This window comes from Trichechus manatus, unplaced genomic scaffold, assembly GCF_000243295.1.
Source record: "Trichechus manatus latirostris isolate Lorelei unplaced genomic scaffold, TriManLat1.0 scaffold00120, whole genome shotgun sequence".
Taxonomy (NCBI): Eukaryota; Metazoa; Chordata; class Mammalia; order Sirenia; family Trichechidae; genus Trichechus; species Trichechus manatus.
Window position 1 is genome coordinate 8264880 of NW_004444056.1, and position 20146 is coordinate 8285025.

Genomic DNA, 20146 nt, shown 5'->3' on the forward strand with positions numbered 1-20146 from the left:
TTTTTATCATGAATGGGTGTTGGGGTTTGTCAAATGCCTTTTCTGCATCAATTGATAAGATCATGTGGTTCTTGTCTTTTATTTATGTAATGGATTACATTGTTTTTCTAATGTTTAACCATCCCTGCATACCTGGTATAAATCCCACTTGATCATGGTGAATTATTTTTTTGATATGTTGCTGAATTCTATTGGTTAGAATTTTGTTGAAGATTGTTGGATCAGTGTGCATGAGGAATGGTTTGTGATTTTCTTTTTTTGTGGTATCTTTACCTGGTTTTGGGATCGGTCGGTTTTTCTGGCTTCATAGAATGAGTCTGGGAGTATTCCATCCTTTTCTATGCTCTGAAATACCTTTAGTAGTAGTGGTGTTAACTCCTCTCTGAAAGTTTGGTAAAATTCTCCAGTGTAACCATCCAGGCCAGGGTTTTTTTTTTTTTTTTAATTGAAAGTTTTTAAATTACCTTTTCAATCTCTTTTTTTGTTATAGGTTTATTAAGTTGTTCTACCTTTGTGTTAGTTTAGGTAGGTAATGATTTTGTAGAAATTTGTCCATTTATTCTAGGTTTTCAAATTTGTTAGAGTACAGTTTTCCATAGTAATCTGTTATGATTCTTTTAATTTCAGTTGGGTCTGTTGTAATATGACCCATCTCATTTCTTGCATGGGTTATTTGCTTCCTCGCTTGTTTTTCTTTTGTCAGTTTGGCCAGTGGTTTATCGATTTTGTTGATCTTCTCAAAGAACCAGCTTTTGGTCTTGTTAACTCTTTCAATTGTTTTTCTATTCTCTATTTCATTTAATTCTGCTGTGATTCTTATTATTTCCTCTCTTCTGGCACTCAGGGGCTTCTTTGCTGCTCTCTTTCTACTTGTTCCAATTGTAGGGTTAATGTTTTGATTTTCGTGGAGCGTTCCGTATATGTCTGTGAGATCAAGTTGGTTGACTGTAGCATTTAGATCTTCCGTGTCTTTATTGAGCTTCTTTCTGGATGTTTTGTCCTTCACCAAAAGTGGTGTGTTGAAGTCTCCTACTATTATTGTGGAGTTGTCTATCTCTCTTTTCAATGCTGTTAGAGTTTGTTTTATGTATTTTGAAGTCTTGTCATTGGCTGCATAAATATTTATTATAGTTATGGCCTCCTGGTGTATTGACCCTTTAATCATTATATAGTGTACTTCCTTATACTTTGTGGTGGATTTTTAAAGTCTGTTTTGTCAGAGATTAATTTTGTCACTCCTGCTCTTTTTTTGAGTGTTGTTTGCTTAATTTTTCCCCCCATCTTTTGAGTTTTAGTTTGTTTCTTTGAGTCTAAGGTGTTTCTCTTGTAGGCAGCATATAGATGTATTGTGTTTTTTAATCCATTCTGCCACTCTCTGTTTCTTTACTGATGCATTTAGTCCATTTACATTCAGTGTAAATTGATAGGTATGAGTCTAGTGCTGTCGTTTTGAAGTCTTTTTTGTGTGTTGTTCAGTTTCTTTGTTACACTTAATTTTCTGTGCTGAGTTGTTTTTATGTATTTTCTTTTCATCTTTTTCATTTTTGTTAATTTTCTATTTTCAGAGTCTTCATATTTTTCTTGTTTTTTGTTTTGAGGTGTAGGATTGTTAGTTTCCTTTGTGGTTACCTTAATATTTATTTTTATTTTTCCAAGTTTAAACTAGTCTTTTATTTTTTATATCGCTTTGACTTTCTCTCCCTTTGAATGATTTGTGTCTATATTTTTTAGTCCTTCTGTTTTGTTCTGATTTTGTAATCGTTTACATATAGACATCTCTTTTTCCCTATTTTGAGTGTTTTAGCTTTGATTTATTTTTGTGACTTCCCTATCTGGGTTGATATCTGGTTGTTCTATTCTGTGTTCTAGTCTTGGGTTGTTATCAGATATTATTGGTTTAACTGGAGGACTCCCTTTAGTATTTCCTGTAGTTTTGGTTTGGTTTTTGTAAATTCCCTAAACTTATGATTGTCTGGAAATGCCCTAATTTTGCCATAATATTTGAGAGACAGTTTTACTGGATATATAATTCTTGGCTGGCAATTTTTTTTCCTTCAAGGCTTTATATATGTCATCCCATTTCCTTCTTGCCTGCACGGTTTCTGCTGAGTAGTCCAAGCTTAGTTTTATTGACTCTCCTTTGTACATGAGTTTTCAATTATCACTATCCACTCTTAAAATTCTCTTTGTGTTTCATTTTGGCAAGTTTGATTATAATGTCTTGGTGACTTTCTTTTGGGATCCACATTATGTGGCGTTTGATGAGCATCTTGGATAGATATCTTCTCATATTTCACGATATCAGGGAAGTTTTTGCCAACAAATCTTCAACAATTCTCTCTGTATTTTCTGTTCTCTCCCCGTTCTGGTACTCCAGTCACTCGTAGGTTTTTCTTCTTGATAGAGTCCCACATAATTCTTAGGGTTTCTTCATTTTTTTAAATCCTTTTGTCTGATTTTTCCTCAAATAAGTCGATGTCAAGTGGTTTATCTTCAGTCTCACTAATTCTCACTTCCATTACCTCAATTCTGCTCCTATGACTTTCTATTGAGTTGTCTAATTCTGAAATTTTATTGTTAATCTTCAAGATTTCTGATTGCTGTCTCTCTATGGATTCTTGCAGCCTGTTAAATTTGTCCTTATGCCCTTCTCTAATCTTAAGTTTCTCTATTGCTAGGTCTACATTTTGCCAGATCTCTGTCCTGATCTTTTAAAGAGTTGTATATTAATGTTTTGTATTATGCTTCCGGTAATTCCAAGAAATTCTCTTCTTCCAGAAAATTTCTTGATTCCTCATTTTGGGAGCTTGCTGAAGCCATCATGGTCTGCCCTTTATGTAATTTAATATTGACTGTTGTCTCTGAGCCATCAATAAGTTATATTTATTTTATATTTGCTTACTGTGTTGTAGCTTCTTGTTTTGTTTTGTTTCGATATGCTGCAATAGGCCGCTCCTGTGACCTAGCCTGATCACTGGCTCTCCTGAAGCTCCATCGTCCTGCCACCAGGTAGCCAGACCTGCCACCAAGTATGTGAGCCCAAGATTCCACCCACTCCTTCTGTATGGTTTCAGCTCAGGTGTCCAGGTAGTCACCAAGTGTTTGGTGTAGACTCTCATCTACAGTCCTAGACAGGCATGGATGATTGGTGTAGGCACAGGCATCTGGCTGCAGTGGGCAGTCACAGGCTGAGCAAGGCAGGAGTTGACAGCTTCCCCCAACTATCTGGGAGTAAAGCATGTCCCTGTTCCCTAGAGTGCTGAGGTGGATGGGTTTTGCAGCCCGACTATGAGCACCCCGTGCTGTTGGATGTAAGGACTGGGGGGCAGCACGTTTTTATGGGCCACTGTTGCAGGTGCCTAGGTGGCATCTGTGGAGCCACCGGTCCTCAGGCCCTTGAAGGGGGTGAGTGAAGACCCTGCTTAATGTGCAGAGCAATGTCAGATGTCAGGAACCTGTCCCTTCACAGCTGAAACAGTTGAAGTTAGACGTCAGGTATATACCTTGTTGTACTGTAGTAATGAGGCCCTATGCTGTTGAAAAGGGCCCACACAAGTCTGCAGGGGGAAAGGCACTCAAAATCTGTTGACCCCTTATGCCTGCACCTAGGCAAAGGAGCTGTGTCTACCCTGAGTTTCTGGCTTAGGGGAGCCAGCAGATTATTTTTGTCCCGTTTGCTAATTTGTTCACTCTCCAAGGCGAGGAGAATGGCTCAGGGCATGTGACGGGTCCTGCTTCTGTCCCAGGGGACTCGGCAATTGCCAAAGCCCGTCCCAGACCCAGTGCAGAGCAGAGAGAGGTAAGTGGGAGAGATGTTTTTCCCAAAAGAGGGTGTTCTTGATCTGCACAGTAGTCCAGATGCAAGTGCTTATCTTTCATTGATCGAAGGCTGCTTCTTACTGGTTCTGGATGGCGGAGTAGACTCTCTGCTGCTGGGTCTCTCCCGGTGTGGAAAATGCCTCCTCACCGCGCACCATGAGCTGATGTGGCCTGGAGGGCTCAGGCTCTTGCCGGGTGAGGTCTGGCAACTCCTTGCTGCTTCTGAACTCTCTCCCTCCCCCTGCCACTCAGTCTGATTCCTCAACTTTGCCTTTGATGTTCAGGGCCCCTGGCTTGTCATATATGATCGATTCACTTGTATTTTCAGGTCTTTGTTGTAAGAGAGACCACCAGAATCGTCTGACTACTCCACCGTCTTGGCCCCCAGTGGGCCTTTTCTGGGCCTGTTTTTTTATGTTGTTCTATTATGCATTCCTGTAATGAGACTATAGGGTCACTGTGATTCGCAGTCTATTCGATGACAATAGGAATTGGCAATGAGACCGTATTGTCTAAATATTGTAGTTCCATTTATAAAATAAATATAGATGAATATGATTTTATATATGATATGTATGGACAAGCCCATCCCTTATGTCTTAGAATATTTTCTATTTGTGGACATTTGCAATTACATAGAAAGTTTTTTGTGAAGTTCAAAAAAATAAATTGGTTGGATTTTATGAAAGTGCATTAGGCATAATCTATTTGTGTTGTGATGGTTACAGTTGTGTGTCAACTTGTCTGGGTCATGAATCTCAGTGGTTTGACGGTTATGTAATGATGAAGTTTGGCATTTATGTAATGATACAGTCTGGTAGTTATGTAATGATGCAGTTATCCTCCATTTTGTGATATAATGTAATTATGTCCATGATGTGATCTGAGTGATCAGCCAGTCAGTTGTAAGGGGTACTTCCTCAGGAGTGTGGCCTGCATCCAATATATATTGATGTTCTGGCAAAGCTCACTAGCTTTTGCTTACTCTGGATCCTGCATCCAGCTCCTCATCATCTGACCTCTGATTCTTGGGATTTGAGTCAGCAGCCTGCTGTATTGCTTGCAGATCTTGGGATTCACTGGGCTCCCCAATGTGTGAGCCAGCGTCCTGCCGTCTTACCTGCTGATCTTGGATGTGTCAGCCTTCGCAGCCCTTGAGCCAGCAGCTTGCCATCTGACCTGCTGATCTTGAGTTCGTCAGCCACTGCAGCTATGTGAGTCAGGAGAAACCTCCAGCCTGACGCCTGACCCACAGACTTGGGACTTGTTCAGTTTCTACAGCTGTGTGAGCCATTTCCTTGAGATAAATCTCTCTCTATGTATATACAGGCTTCACTGGTTTTGCTTCTCTAGAGAACCCAGGCCCTGATAGATGTGTAAGAGCTTGCACTGCATTTTCATTTATTTCAGTCTATTTGGATGTTAATGTTTTATATTTTTCTCATTAGGATCTCTTATTAATTACGCCACCTTTTGGTACCTCTTATCCTTACTAAAATTGTGTTATTTTTTTTTTAAATTAATTTCTCAACTGCTTTGTGCTAGTGTGTATAAATGAAATGTTTAAAATAAACTTTACATTGGTATTTACATGTAATCTGAATACTCAAATTCTTATACTCATTTGTACCACCTCTGGGGGTTCTACATACTATACAATTATTTAATCTAAAAATAGATTTTTTTTTTTTTTTAATCTTTAACATTCTTTACCTTTTTTTTTTTCTTTTTTGGTATGTATCAGCTACAACCTCTAGGATAACGTTCAATAGGAATGTAATAATGGGTATCCTTGTTTTCATATCTGCCTTTACTAGAAAAGCGTTTAAATTTTCAGTACATATGTTCTTGGATGTACATTTTTTGTGTATGCCCGTGTCTTGGTCATCTAGTGCTGCTTTAACAGAAATATCACAAGTGGATGGCTTTAACAAAGACAAGTTTATTCTCTCACAGTCAAGTAGGCTAGAATTCCAAATTCAGGGCACCAACTCCAGAGGAAGACTTTCTCTCTCTGTCGGCTGTTGAGGAAGGTCCTTGTGATGCATCAGTCTTCCCTTGGTCTGGGAGCATCTCGGCACAGGAACCTCGGATCCAAAGGACAGACTCTGCTCCCAGCACTGCTTTCTTGGTGGTATGAGGTCCCTATGTCTCTTTGCTTGCTTTTCTGTTTGATATCTCAGAAGAGACTGACTTAAGACACTAATGTTGTAGATGTCATCATTATAACTACCACTAATCCATCTTATTATATCATAGTGATAGAATATACAACACATAGGGAAATCACATCAGATGACAAAAGGTAGACAGTCATACAATACTGGAAAGTATGACCTAGTCAAGTTGACAGTATTTTGGGGGAACACAATTCAGTCCATGACAGCCGGTTTTCATCATTACTTCTCTGATTATGGCCATAACCTTCTAACATGGCTCCCAGCTTTTCATTTGCCCCCCGCACAGGTTCTTTAAATTCTTTAAGAGCCGTTGTATCATTTTCCGTCTCTGATCGAAGATGTAAAATTGCTCTGCATTTCACTCAGATGAGAAGCTGGAGTCTTTTCAGAAGCCAGCACGTTCCCCACAACATGATATGCCCACTGGCTGCAGTCACCTCTCCAAATTCCTCTACTGTTACTCTCCAGCATCTCACCCTGCTCTGGTCATGCTGGGGTTTGGGTCTCCCTAAAACATACCAGGCACACTCCCACCTGCTGGCCTGCCCTCCAGCATTTCCTCCCCCTGTAACAATCTATCCTCAACTGTCCCTTCGGTAATTCTTTCGCATCTTTCAAGTTTTAGCTCTGATCATTGTTTTCAGTGAATTCAATTAATTAGGCTATTGAGGTCTCAGGGCAAATGCCTGCCCCCAAAACTGGAGGGACATATAGGCACTCTGCTCCTTGACTTCTGCTCTGGAATGATTCTCTGTATCTGTCTATGTGTCCCTCCAGTTTTAGGGGCAGTCGTTTTCCTGTGATCTGAATAGCCTAATTGAATTCATTGAAAAGAATGCCTTGTGACCTTTGACTAACCTAATTAATACTGCTAACTGCATTGCCAGTGCAGTCAGCAGTCTGCATTCCCATAATTAGGTCTCAGTCTTTTAGTGAACCTGTGTCCCTGGCAGTGATTTCACCAGTTTTTTTCTGCTTCTCCCCTCCCCCACTGTGATGAGACAGGAAGCCTGGATGGGGCTGAGGTTGGGTATTTCACGTCTGTTAGACACGGATGAAATGGTTTCACTTGAAAGCAGGTCTTGTGAAGGAGAACAGGATGCTCTGGGCGAGTTTCAAAATGGCTGCTTTTCCTCCAGTCCCTACTGGCAGCACAAGGGAGTTTTTCTGTGGTCCTCACACCGAGGACCTGGCAGGGTTATGGAGGTAAAGCTCAGGAAACTGTGTGGGTCCTCCTATTCGGCTCCCTGGCATAGTTCTCCCTGAAGCTCGTGCACACCAGGCCTCCAGCAATTCCTCAGTTCCACTTTACATCTTCCTTCTCTGGTCCTAATTCTAGTGGTGGTTTCTGCTCCTGGGCTTCTACTGTGGAATGAATGTTTGTATCTGCCTATGTGTCCCTCCAGTTTTGGGGGCAGCCGTTTGCACTGTGACCTTAATACTCTTGGTGCAATACGTTCAGCTTTTTTCTGGAGGATGGGAGTGATGACTTCCAAGCTCTTTACTTATCGGACCAAAACCTGAAGGTCTTCATTCGTGTTGTGTGTCATTACTATTGTGTTTTCCTTTATTTTCTTGATAGTATTTATTCATGCTGCTTTTATTTTTCCAGTGTCCCAGTTTACGTTTACCCTTTGCTAATGATCTTTTCATTTTGTGAATAACCAGTGTCTTCCCTTTCCAAGCCATGAAGTTCAGTGGTGCTCTTTACTCCTGTGTCTGTATGTTGGAAGTTGTTGAGGTCGCTGCGCATCTGAAATCTATATGAGTGTTTGCAAAATCATCACAACTTCCAGGTTTTTAGCATTGAAAGTGCAATTTGTTTTCCTTACAAAGCCAGATTTGGCTAGCTAGTATTTCCTAAAATGATTATTTTGCCTTTCCCTGCACTAACTCAAGACTTAAAGATAGTCTTGTGTTACTGCTTATCCCGACTGTGCTGCATTTTTTTTATAGCATTTACCATCACGGGACCTTATGTTGTTGTTAGTTGCTATGGAGTCAATTCTGAATCATACCCCGTGTGCAGAGTAGAACTGCTCCATGGGGTTCTCAAGGCTGTGACCTCTCACAGCAGATTGCCAGGCTTGTTTTCCATGGAACCTCTAGGTGACTTTGAACCACCAGCCTTTTGGCTAACAGTGAAGTGCTTACTACTTGCACCACCCAAGGAACTTGGCGTTATATTTTATTTACTGCCCACACCCAAAGAAGTTATGATCTATGTGTGTCTGGATATTTCTGTTTTGTTCAGTGCTGTATCTGCTTGGCCCATGTGAGGTAAGCTCTGTGTCAGTATTACCTAAATCAGTTTTAGTAAATGAAAGAGCCAGATGTAAGGGCCTGAAGGGAGGCCATCTTGCCTGAAACACAGGGCTTTGCCAGGAGAGGAACGTCCAGGTTGTCTGAATTGAATAGGATATTTCCTTTGTCTCCTGTCCCCACTACCCAGCAGGCTCTAGATCATCCATGTAATTGAGGATTAACAGCCAGAATAACAAGCACACTGCAGGCATATGCACAGAAATGTAGTTGTCAGGAATTTAGTCTCTTAGGCACATTGACCTGCATTCCAACCCTTTCTCAGCAACATACCATTTGGGCAACACTGAGCATGTGATAACTTGACTTGTGACTTTCCTCAGCTGTAACCCATTTGAAGCAATATCTGCTTAGGAGAGACATGAGAAATAATGAGCTAGTATGCTGAAAGCTTTTGTAAATCCCTTCAAATATCGTAGTTGCTCCATGGAAATACATTTTATCATGCATTTCCTGTAGGAATGCAAGTTAACGTTTTTGATGGCTGTAAAATATGTAACCTGGCTCACCACAGTGGAGAGTTTTGAATGTGGTAGTGGATCAAAGTTTTCTGTGACACTATTATACCATGATTGATTAGGGATCACCTTGGCAACTCACTGCACCCCATAGCCTATCTGTTCTACAGCTGCTTGCTGTTCAGTAAAAGTGTAGCATCAGAAGTTCAGTGTAGCTGCCTTTGGTGTCCTCACTACATGTGGGAGCCAAATGGTTGATGCTATTTCAGAGGCCAGTCCCGCAGCCCAGAAGATGCCAGTGGTCAGGGTTCAGGCGGTCATGCTTGGATGTCTTCCAAGGGCTGCAAATGTAAGAAAGTTTTGGAATGGAACATCCACAGGGTTTGTAAGTCTCTGTTTCCTAGGATGCACGAGTACTGTAACAGCTAAATCCCCTGCACATCAGGGAACTTACTAGAAAATGTGAATCTTAACCTCTTGTTCATGGTCAGCAAACACGAGGACATGCTATTCTGATTCTTCAAAGATTGGGCTCTTTGTCATAACATTAGTATCTGCGTGGGTGTCTGGGTGTGTGTTTGTTGAAGGAAGAGTCACTCATAATTGCCGTACAGTAGCTTTGGGTCTCAAAGTTTGAAAATTGTGGTATCTGGATTCTCTTGTTACCTGTCTCTCACCTGAGCCCCATGTACGTTTTCAATATTCTTGGCCTGTCTCTATGAAGAAACAGAGTGCATAACAGTGCAACTGTATAGTTATTTAAAAGCAGGTGACAAACGTAAAAATTCATAATTCCCCAAAATAATATTCTCTCTTTTCAGCAGGTGGTCCTGTCAGCTCTTGAGCACCTGGAGTTCTTTCAGAAAATATGACAAGCTCAGGGCCTTGGGCGGCCACTTTGTGCAGGCCACTGGCCTCCCAAGGTTGGTGAGGGGCAAAAGGAAAAACTGCCAGTCCTGCAGTGTTTCCCAGTTGTTAGTATCTCATGCTGTTTTCACCCTGTGCTTCATGTTTTGTTAAATATTCTGATGGTTCCTGTGCAAGGAGGTGAATTTTTTTCCCTCAGAAGGAAGAGATGATCTGAATGTGGAAATAAGACTGTCTTAGCTATCTGGTGCAGCTATAACAGAAATACCACAAGTGGATGGCTTTAACAAACAGAATTCCATTTTCTCACAGTTTAGAAAGCTAGAAGACTGAATTCAGAATGCTGGCTCTAGGAGGAGGATTTCTCTCTCTGTCAGCTCTGGAAGAAAGTCCTTTTCTCTTCAGCTTCTGCTTCCTGATTCCTTGGAGATCTCCATGAGTGTTGGCATCTGTTATCCCATCTCTGCTGCTCCCTTGTTTAATCTCTTTTATATCTGAAAAGAGATTGACTCAAGATACACCATACATTAATCCTGTCTCATTAACAGAACAATGACAGCCCATTCCCAAATGGGATTATAACCACAGGCATAGAGGTTAGGATTTACAGCACTTATTTTTGGGGGCACAGTTCAACCCATAACAAAGGCCTTCATTGTAGAGTATTTCTGTTGTTTTGCCATGTGTTCTCACTGTTTTAGACCATAGAGAGGAGCAAGACTACAGTTTGTCACAGTCAGACTGTGGAGAGATAAGTTCATTGTTTTGGAAGGATTGTTAAGTCTATGAGACAGGATGTGGTTCGTGAGGAAGTGAATGTAGACTGTGAAGGGATGAGGCTGATGGCTAACCCCTAGAGTAGACCTTAGTAGAACACAAACCTGTATCAAATCTTCATGAAACCTCACTTCCCCAGGACTGTCAGCTCACCCTTCCTTTCTCACCCATTGGAGTACATCGTACCTTGCCAAACCAGAATATGTGGGATGTTTTAGGACTCAGTGGCTGTTGAGGATGTGGCTGTGGACATTACCCAGGAAGAATGGGCATTACTGGATCTTTCTCAGAGACAACTCTATAGAGATGTGATGATGGAAACCTTCAGAAATATGACCTCAGTAGGTATGGATAGCTTCTTTTTCTCTTTTTTTTATTCTTTAGTGACCAAAGATGTCATACTCATCGATGTTACTCCAGTATGTAGGCTGAGGAGTGGGCACACATTATTAAGTAAGACAAGTACAGTCATTTGCTCTCTGGAGCAGGTATACCCTGGCTTCCCCATGAATACAAAGCTCTGTGTATTAAACTGACTTATTTCAATTGTGGTTAAAAGCTTTAAGTCTTTTTAATTGCTGTGTTAAAGTTGACTTCAGGGGTTTCTTTGGTGCACAGAGAGAATATTTGTGGTCTGGGTCCTTGTAAAAAATTTTACTGTGTTTAGTACTAGTTTCACATGATTATTTTGTTATGAATATATCCACACCTGCCAATTTCTAAGGACCCTGAAGAACAAAGTATTGGCTCAGTGTCAGGGAAATGCTCATTCTTGTCTTCCTTCGTGATGTGCCTTTCTCCATGCGCACCATGTGAGCACCGTGTTCCCCCAGAGTAGCAAGAGGAAGACCTGAGGAGATTGCAGAGAGCAGTCTTTTAGGGCCAGTGTGTCAGTGTGGGGCAGCAGGAGGCAAGAATCCTTTGAAAGACTAGGCCTGCATACAGGGAATGAGATTTGAATAAACCAGTTAAGAAAAGTCTCTTTTGGATTGAGACGTATGAACTTCACAGATACTTGAGCTTGCTTTTCTGACTTTCATCAATCCTAACACACCTGTGTTCATGGAGTAAGACTATCCCCTTTTCATCTTTTAATTTTCCATGTGCATTGTGTCCAATACTTTTCTGCTCTTTTAATTACACCCTATTTATGTCACCATCACTCTCTCAGTCTTCATGGAAGTATTTCACTGTAAATGGCTTTTTGACCATTGCTGAAGTACTGAAACAGCAAAATGTGTCAAAGTCTTTCTTTGGCTCACAGCTACCTTTTACCTCTGAGTAATTTCTTTCTTTTTTGTTTTATATTGTGAACCTCACCTTAACATCATTGGGTCAGTTTCTCAAAATCTTAATGAAGAAGAAAGGCTATCCACTGAAAATGTAATAGTACGGTTCATGAAAAATGACACCTGGTCCTCAGTGGTAGAAATCCACGAATTGCATGACATTGAAGATCAGGATTACAACCAGAAAACACACATAAGGTAAGTGTCATATCCTCGAGAGACAGCAGTGCTTCAGGAGAGAGTCCTAAGAAAGTACCATTGCATTAAAATATACATATAAGGAGCCCAAGTGGCACAAATGGTTAAGCACTCGACTGCTAACCATAAGATTGGCAGTTCGAACCTAACCAGCGGCTCTGTGGGAGAAATACCTGGCAATCTGTGTCCATAATAACTGCAGCCAAGAGAACCCTATGGGGTGGTTTTACTCTGTCACTTGGGAGTCACTATGAGCTGGAATCGACTCAACAGCACCTAACAACAAGAAAACAACTATACACACACAAACGCACACACACTTCTCACTTATGGACATGAGGTTAGGTTCCAAAGAACAGGTTGTTATGTGAAAATCGGTGTTATGTGTAAAGGGAGGATTTTTTCTATTTTCAGACCATCCATTTCTCCAATTTTTTTTATTTAGAAAATATTATATAGTAACAGCTAAGATTTACTGATGTGGTCATTGTGACGAGTCCAGTTATGTGTGGGTGTATACGTGCGTGTGTATACACATACATATATACAAACACACGGTCATGCATTGCTTAATGTCCACGATACATTCGTGAAATAAGACGTTACTGTGGTTGTGTGATTTGGACGTTTGTGCAAATGCCATGTTATATACAAGCATTCCTTGACTTATGAACATCCGACTTACATACAACCTGTAATCGCAAACCAACCCACGTAAAGCCTGTTATATTAAAAATTTGAGGTACGTACAATTGTTCCTAATAACAAACCAGTACTACTTTGCGAAGCACATCAAAACATTTTTATTATTATTATTATTGTATTAGTATGTTAAAGATGTTTTAGTGTGTCCAAAAAAACTAAATCTGTTGCCACTGAGTCAATTCTGACTCCTAGCAACCCTGTAGGACAGAGTAGAATTGCCCCATATGGTTTCCAAGGAGTAGCTGTTGAAGTCGAACTGCCAACCTTGTGGTTAGCAGCCAAGCTCTTAACCAGTGAGCCACCAGGGCTCCTTTGGTGTACTGGGATTTCTGAACTGTATTATAACTTTATGTGACTACGGACATATAAGCACTCAGATGTTGCCTGAATAGACATTATGCAACACTTGACTGTGTATATATCTCAAATCCTTTGCTGTCAAGTCTGTTCCAGCTTATGACAGTGGCACTGGTTAGGTTTGAACCACCAACCTTTAGTTCTAGTTGAGTGCCAACCTTTTGTGCCATCCAGGTATCTTGTATATGTATATAAAACCAGCTCTAATAGTGTGTGTTCACAGAACTTTCACAGTACAATATTTCCATAAACGTGAGTCAGATATTGAATATTTGCAACATGTCACTTATATACAATTATCAAAAAGACCCATATTTTAGAAACACAGTGAAAATAATGGTAGCATCTCTGCCATATTATTTAATCTATGCAATGAGAAAATTTGGGGCAAAAAAAACATGATGTTTATGGTAATGGTGAAATGGTAACACATTTATATCCAGTAGCATGTTGCCCTTTTTTTGCTACCTATTTTTAATAGAAGGCATATGGTAGAGAATCTCTGTGAAAGTAATGAAGACAATCAGTATGGACACACCTTCAGCTGGATTCCAGATCTTTCTGTGCTCAAAAGAACTCCTATGGAAGCATATCCTTCTGAATACCTTGAGTGTGGAAAATTTTTGCTGGATCATTCATAACTTAAGCATCATATCAGATCTCATTCTGGATGCAGTGCCTCTCAGTGTAAAGAATGTGGAGAAGCCTGCAGTTGTCCTTCCTACGTCACCACTCCTGTGAGAACTCTTACCAGAGAGAAACCCTATGAATGTAAGGAATGTGGGAAAGCCTTTAGTCAGTCTTCACACCTTACTGAACATATAAGAATCCACAGTGGAGAGAGGCCTTATGGATGTAAGGAATGTGGCAAAGCCTTTTGTCAGCCCTCAAGCTTCACTATACATATAAGAACTCACAGTGCAGAAAGGCCTTATGAAAGTAAGGAATGTGCCAAAGCCTTTCGTGATTCCTCAAGCCTCACAGGGGAGAGAGGCCTTATGAACATAAAGAATGCCAGAAAGCCTTTCGTCAGTTCTCACACCTCATTGCACATTTGAAAAGTCATAGTGGAGAGAGGCCTTATGATTGTAAGGAATGTGGCAAAGCCTTTAGTCACTCCTCAGACCTCATTGCACATATAAGAAGTCATAGTGGGGAGAGGCCTTATGTATGTAAGGAGTGTGGCAAAGCCTTTTGTTATTCCTCAGACCTCACTGCACATATAAGAAGTCACAGTGGAGAGAGTCCTTATGAATGTAAGGAATGTGGGAAAGCCTATAATCGCTCATCATATCTCATTAAACATATAAGAATTCACAGTGGAGAGAGGCCTTATAAATGTAAGGAATGTGGAAAAGCCTTTAGTTGGTTATCAAACCTCATTACACATATGAGAACTCACAATGGTGAGAGGCCTTTTGAACGTAAGGAATGTGGCAAAGCCTTTCATCATTCTTCAAGCCTCACTATACATATGAGAACTCACAGCGGTGAGAGGCCTTAACTAAGGAACATGGGAAAGCCTTTAGTATCCACTGCTTACTAAACATAAATAACCTCACAATGTGAGTGATTTTATGAATGTAAAGAATGTGCTAAAGCATTTAGTTATTACTCATCCCTCACTGAATACATAAGAAATCACCCTGGAGAGAAACATTTTGAATATATGGAACTTGGGAAATTATTTTGTGAATCCTCAAACCTCACTAACCATATAAAAATTCACAGTGGACAGAGGCTTTATAAATGCAAGGAATGTGTGAATGTTTTCAGATGTCCCTCATCCTTTGGAACACATCTGAGAAGGATACTGGAGAGAAACAATGAATGTTTAAGTAATGTTGGATAGATTCAGTCTTCTTGTCTATGTGTAAGAAGATACATGGCAAAGAAACCAAGTGAGTATAAAGAATATGGAGTTTTTGTTTTCCTCTCCATATTTTCAAAAACATTCTGATTTACACATATGGGAAAGCCTCCCCTACACATATGACATGTGAGTAGTGACACTGAAGAGACACTGTAAATGTAAGTTTCCTGGGAGCATCTACAAATCTTTTTCAATTCTTAGACAATATGTGAGGTATTACACTGTGGATAGATCCTACGAATGTAAAAGATGATGGTAGCCTTCAGTGACCCTATGCTGTAAGCATTGTGCAACTGCCTTCATTCATATTATTTCCCTTTTTGTGCAGATGGAAATTCATACTGGGGGAAAATCTTATGAAAGTTAGAAATATACCTATGTACATTACTTTCCACTTTTCATTTTCTGATGTAACATTAAGGTGAAAAATGTCTTAAGTCTCCTTTCAATCCTAGGAGATGAATTTTGAGAAGTAGTGTTTGCACTTTTCTTCATTTATATAAAAATTCTCTTCATTAGAAAGTCTCATCAACATACATGTTTTGCCGCCATCTAGGAGCTCGACTAAGTCCAGGTATTGATCATCGATGTGTTATCTCCAATCTCTGATCAAAAGGAGGGAATGATTTAGAAAATAATATTTGGAATCATTATTCCCTGACTTTGAGCATGGAGAAATATGACCCAGCTGGATCTGGGCCCTCAAGGACTCACACAGACACATCAACTGGTCCCTGAGATAAAGACAATAGATGGGACAATCTTAGAGATTATCTTTAAGGAAGTTTTCACAAAAGGGCAATCAAAGAGAACACAGAAGACTTCCCACTTTTTGCCTTTTTCTATTAGCATTTAGTGAACAGAAATTTGTTGGACCAATGAAGACCTTCCTGACTGTTGTTATTGAAACCTGTACCAGTGATTGTTAGGAAAGACAATTCAAAATGTAAGATCACAATTTCTAGCCAATCTGTGAAAAGTGATGCTTTCAATGATTCTACCTATTTGTAATTTTAATATATACTGATGATTCTGTAATGGTCTGTGGCCTGGGCAGACATGGCTGTGGCAGCATGGTTGTCCATTTTCCCATTCTTGCTATTCTGTAATATTCTTTGGACTCGGGTAGACATGGCTGTGGCAGCATGCTTGTCCGTTTTCCCATTCTTGCCTATTCTGTAATATTTTTTGGACTCAGGCAGACATGGCTCTGGCAGCATGGTTGTCTGTTTCCCACTTTTGTCCTTCTGAATATATGCCGAATAAAACTTTTTTTGCTTTAAAAAAAAATTTTTTTTGAAGCATATTTTTTAAATCAGCTGCGTTAAGTTCTATTTTTTTTTCAGAGTATAAAGCAGTATGTTCTCATTGTAGAAAACTTGACTTTAAGTAGGTTTATGGAAAAAGCAAAAAGCACTTAAAATCTCACCACTCTTGGTGTGGTGAAATGAGTTCTCTTATGTGGTCTTTTGACTTGGTTCTTTGGAAAAACAGCTTGACAGATTTTTTTCCCTCAACCTTGAGTTACCTTTGCCCTGGTTTTCTACCCTAGAGAATTTGTTACTTTTATCCAGGTTGACATTTCATGGATAAGTTGTAAACAACTTGATGGTTTGATACATTTTGTCCAGCCCTGGGCTGCAGTGTGCCCTCTAATTGGTCTGTTTTACTCACTTTTCAGGAATCAGTTGGTTTACTATGCAAATTCAGTAACTTGCAGTCCACGGATGGGATTGGTGACTTCATGGTCCTGCTAAGAGGGCCATGCCTTGAGATTGGCAAGGAGTTTGCTTATATAAGCATCCAACCCACAGAGGTTTTTATAGAGACAAGAAAACAAAGTGAAGTAGAGAGGAGGCAAGGAACCTCCTACAAGAGCTTTACACAGGTCAAGGGCTGTAATACTGAAACCAGCAAGCAGCCAGGAAGGGGCCCTTCAGCAGAGTTGTCAGTGACTGCAGAAAGCTGCTGCTAGGAAAGCAGCTAAGAAAGCTGAGCAAGCTGCTCCACTGTGTGCTGGGTGAGTTAGCAGTAGAGAGGCTGACAAAGGCAGAGAGGTTGAGAGTGGGCGGGCACGGTCTATCCGGAGCATACACGGCCAAGAGAAGGGCCTGCCTGCTTGCACAGCTAAGAGGAACTCAAGAAGGGAGGAAGTGATGTGCTCACTGGTTCTTGGAATCCTTCCAGACCTTGCCTGTGTACTTGTCCTGATCCCTTCTTGTTCCTGTTACTTGAAAGTTGATTCTGGCCCAAAGTTGTAGCCACTTAAAAGCTAAAAACCAAATCCTTTGCCATGGAGTTGATCTCTAATAAACCACGACCGTGAGTATGGTCTGTGAGTTCTGTGTAGCCATTGCAATAAATTAGCAAACCCAGGTGAGAAGTACGGAGTGCCAGGGGGGAGGACGGCTGGTGTCAGAAGTGGTGAATAAGTTGGAGGGTGGAGGTATGTTTGACCTCCACCTCATAGCAACCAGCTTTGTGCTGATCCTGGTTCTTATTGTCCCTCTGGAATTTAGAGAGTTCCCTTACACTAGAACACACTTGGTATTTTTGTTATTTTTTCCCAGGTTATTTTGTTTTGTTTTGCTTTAAGTAGAATCAGGATTGTACCGTGTGTTTAGTGTAGTAGTGGGTATTTTTGCATTGCATTTTGCATTGCATATTCTCCCTGACCACTATCATGATACCTAGTTTAATGGTGAGGAAACTGCACAGAAAGTTTTAATCCAAAATCATCCCAAAGATGATTTTATGACAAGGAGGGTTTGCATGGAAGGACAGCTCATTCTAAGGGCCCAAGGTGATGGTGGGCACACACAGAGCCCCAATCTGACCTAGCTGCAGTAGCGCTTCTCTCTTGCACTGGCACAAAGCCTGTGCTTGGTCGAAGAGTCCTTGTTTTGGTAATTCTGACAGCACAAGGGTGTGCACTAGGCTAGGAATTGATGCCGCAATTGGTGAGCTTGGCTAGAAAACTGCTGCCTCATGGCAGGGCCTGGAGAATATGGGAGCCCAGATAGGGTTCCTGTATTAGAGGGGCCAAGGCAAGGGGACTTTCGGCCTGGAGGTTTATCCAATGTCACTCTTCCCCACACTGAGCTGGGAGTTGCTTCACTGATTACTTATATAAGGGTCCTGGGAAATTGTGGCCACAGGTAACAGAAGCTATCCTATTAGATGGTACCTTGACCCACCAATTGCCTTGCAGAATTGTTCCATGGAAATCTCTAGGCACGATGATGCTGTCTATTGATAGTAGTGATAGTAGAAACCATGAAAGACGGTGTCCACCAGGAAAAGAGTTGTTAGATAAATACTTGTCCACACATCAAAATACTGAATTGCCACCAAAATACTTTTTTCTTAAAAATTTTGAAACAGTAACTTTTGGAATGTGAATTGAGAACTACATTAAATCTTATAATCAGTAGCACAGTGAAAGTACAGAATAGTATCTCTCTTCCCTCCAAAAACTTCTCTCATGCTTTTCCAAAAGTCAAACCTTCCCCAGACAATCCCTGACAATTATTTCTATTCATGTAGCTTTTTTATTCTGGCTTCTTTCCCTTAGCATAATGCTTTTGAGAGTCATCTAAGCCGATGAATGTATGGATAATTTGTTCCTTTTTCTTGCTTGTAGTATTTCATCATATAGACATACCATACTTTGTGTATTCACCTTTTTAAGGACATTTAGATTTCCGACTGTTATTAATAAAGCTGATATAAACATTTCTGCAAAGCTTTTGTGTGACCATAAAGTTTTCATTTTTCTCACATGTATCCTAGGAGGGAGATTGCTGTCATATAGTAGGTGTATGTTTGTAACAAACTGCCAACCTATTTTTTGAAGGGACTGTGTCATTTTGTATTCCCACTAGCAATATTTCATAGCAGGGGCATTACCTCTCTTCCATCAAGGCTAGCAATAGCAAGTGGTGTAAAGCTGATGATACCAAGGTATCAGTGCATAACACAATGTCTGTCCTGAGCTATCCACCCTACGTTCTGTTCGACACCCAAAAGAGCAAATTGGTCAGAGACATTGGGAGTGTGCCACAGGGTAGGGGAGCAAGAGGCCCTGGAACTGAGAACATAGATGCCAGAGCAAGGCCAGACATGCCCAAAGGAGACATCACCATCAACATGGCAGCGTTGGAGGAGGAGCACTTGGAAGAAATAGTCACAGGGAAAATGACCTTAGAAGGGTAGAAAACCCTCCAAGCACTAGACCTATGGAAGTCCGACTTCAAGCTCAGGGAAAGAGATTTCCCTGTGCTCCAATGCAGTCGTCATTCACAAATTGAACCACAGGGATGGGGTGAGAATGGACCACTGGGAGTAGGAAGGCCACCACTTGAAGGATCTGGCCAAGAACATCCTCGCTCCAGTGGCCATCAACTTTGGCAAAATCTTTTGTCCACGGAGGGATGTCAGAGGTAGCAAGAAAAAGAGGAAAGGGAAGGGTACCTTGTCACTTGATGGATTCCAGTAGTAATCATAGCATAGTATTCGTAGCTTATGAAGTCGTACTGCACCACAGCCGCCATCATTCCAAAAGTATCCATCACGTCTCTGTTAGTAAATGTAGATCTCTCCCAAATACAGGCAGGAAATGCTTATCCTTTAGAAAATGATTGAATACATGGGAAGTACTACACATTGTGAGAAATTTTCAAATCTGTCCACCTCACAGAGCATTGCAGCGATCCCTTGTGTCACAATGAGGGCAAAAGGACAACACAATTTCTTTGCATGTCCTGGCATCCTGGTGTCATCTGAAGGCCCAGGATCTCACAAAGAAATAAGCAACATTCTCCCCTGCAGGGCACATATGGTCAGAATTTGGGCACCCATACTCAGCTATAAAAAGGCATTTCTAATCACCTTGATCATCTTTACAATGAAGAATAAGGTGAAAGGGTAGAAGCACATAACCTAGGACAGGTGTGTTGGCTTGTGTGCTTCCATGCCAGTGCCGGGCATGTTGGTAAGGGGTCTTGTCCATGTCAACACCCAAGCACTTTATGGAAAAGCAGGAAGAATCCCACTAGCTGACTTCCTTAATACTTCTCTCCAAGCAAGGTGGATGTATTCCTGGATGGCTTCCATCAGAATTCACAGCTCTAAAGAGAGTCTGACTAGAAAGACCATCAAGGAAAATGGAGAAATGGAGAACGGGTTTGTTCCTCCTTTAGCAGGTGTCTGAATGCCGGAAATCATATCTACATACGCAACCCTTAATATCTTAGTAATTTGACTGCCTGACTAAAGTCTCCTACTGCAGGTACTCATGGA

The 20146-nt window shown here is 40.9% G+C and overlaps 1 protein-coding gene across 1 annotated transcript in view; it reads left to right on the plus strand.

The window, feature by feature from the left end:
* Positions 1-15716, plus strand: part of LOC111822019 (zinc finger protein 37-like) — a 42196-nt gene extending 26480 nt beyond the window's left edge. The window contains exon 3 of the mRNA XM_023738658.1: positions 13949-15716. Coding sequence (XP_023594426.1) covers positions 13949-14476 — 528 coding nt within the window. The 3' untranslated portion in view covers positions 14477-15716. The remainder of the gene's footprint in view (positions 1-13948) is intronic.
* The last annotated feature ends 4430 nt before the right edge of the window (positions 15717-20146 follow it).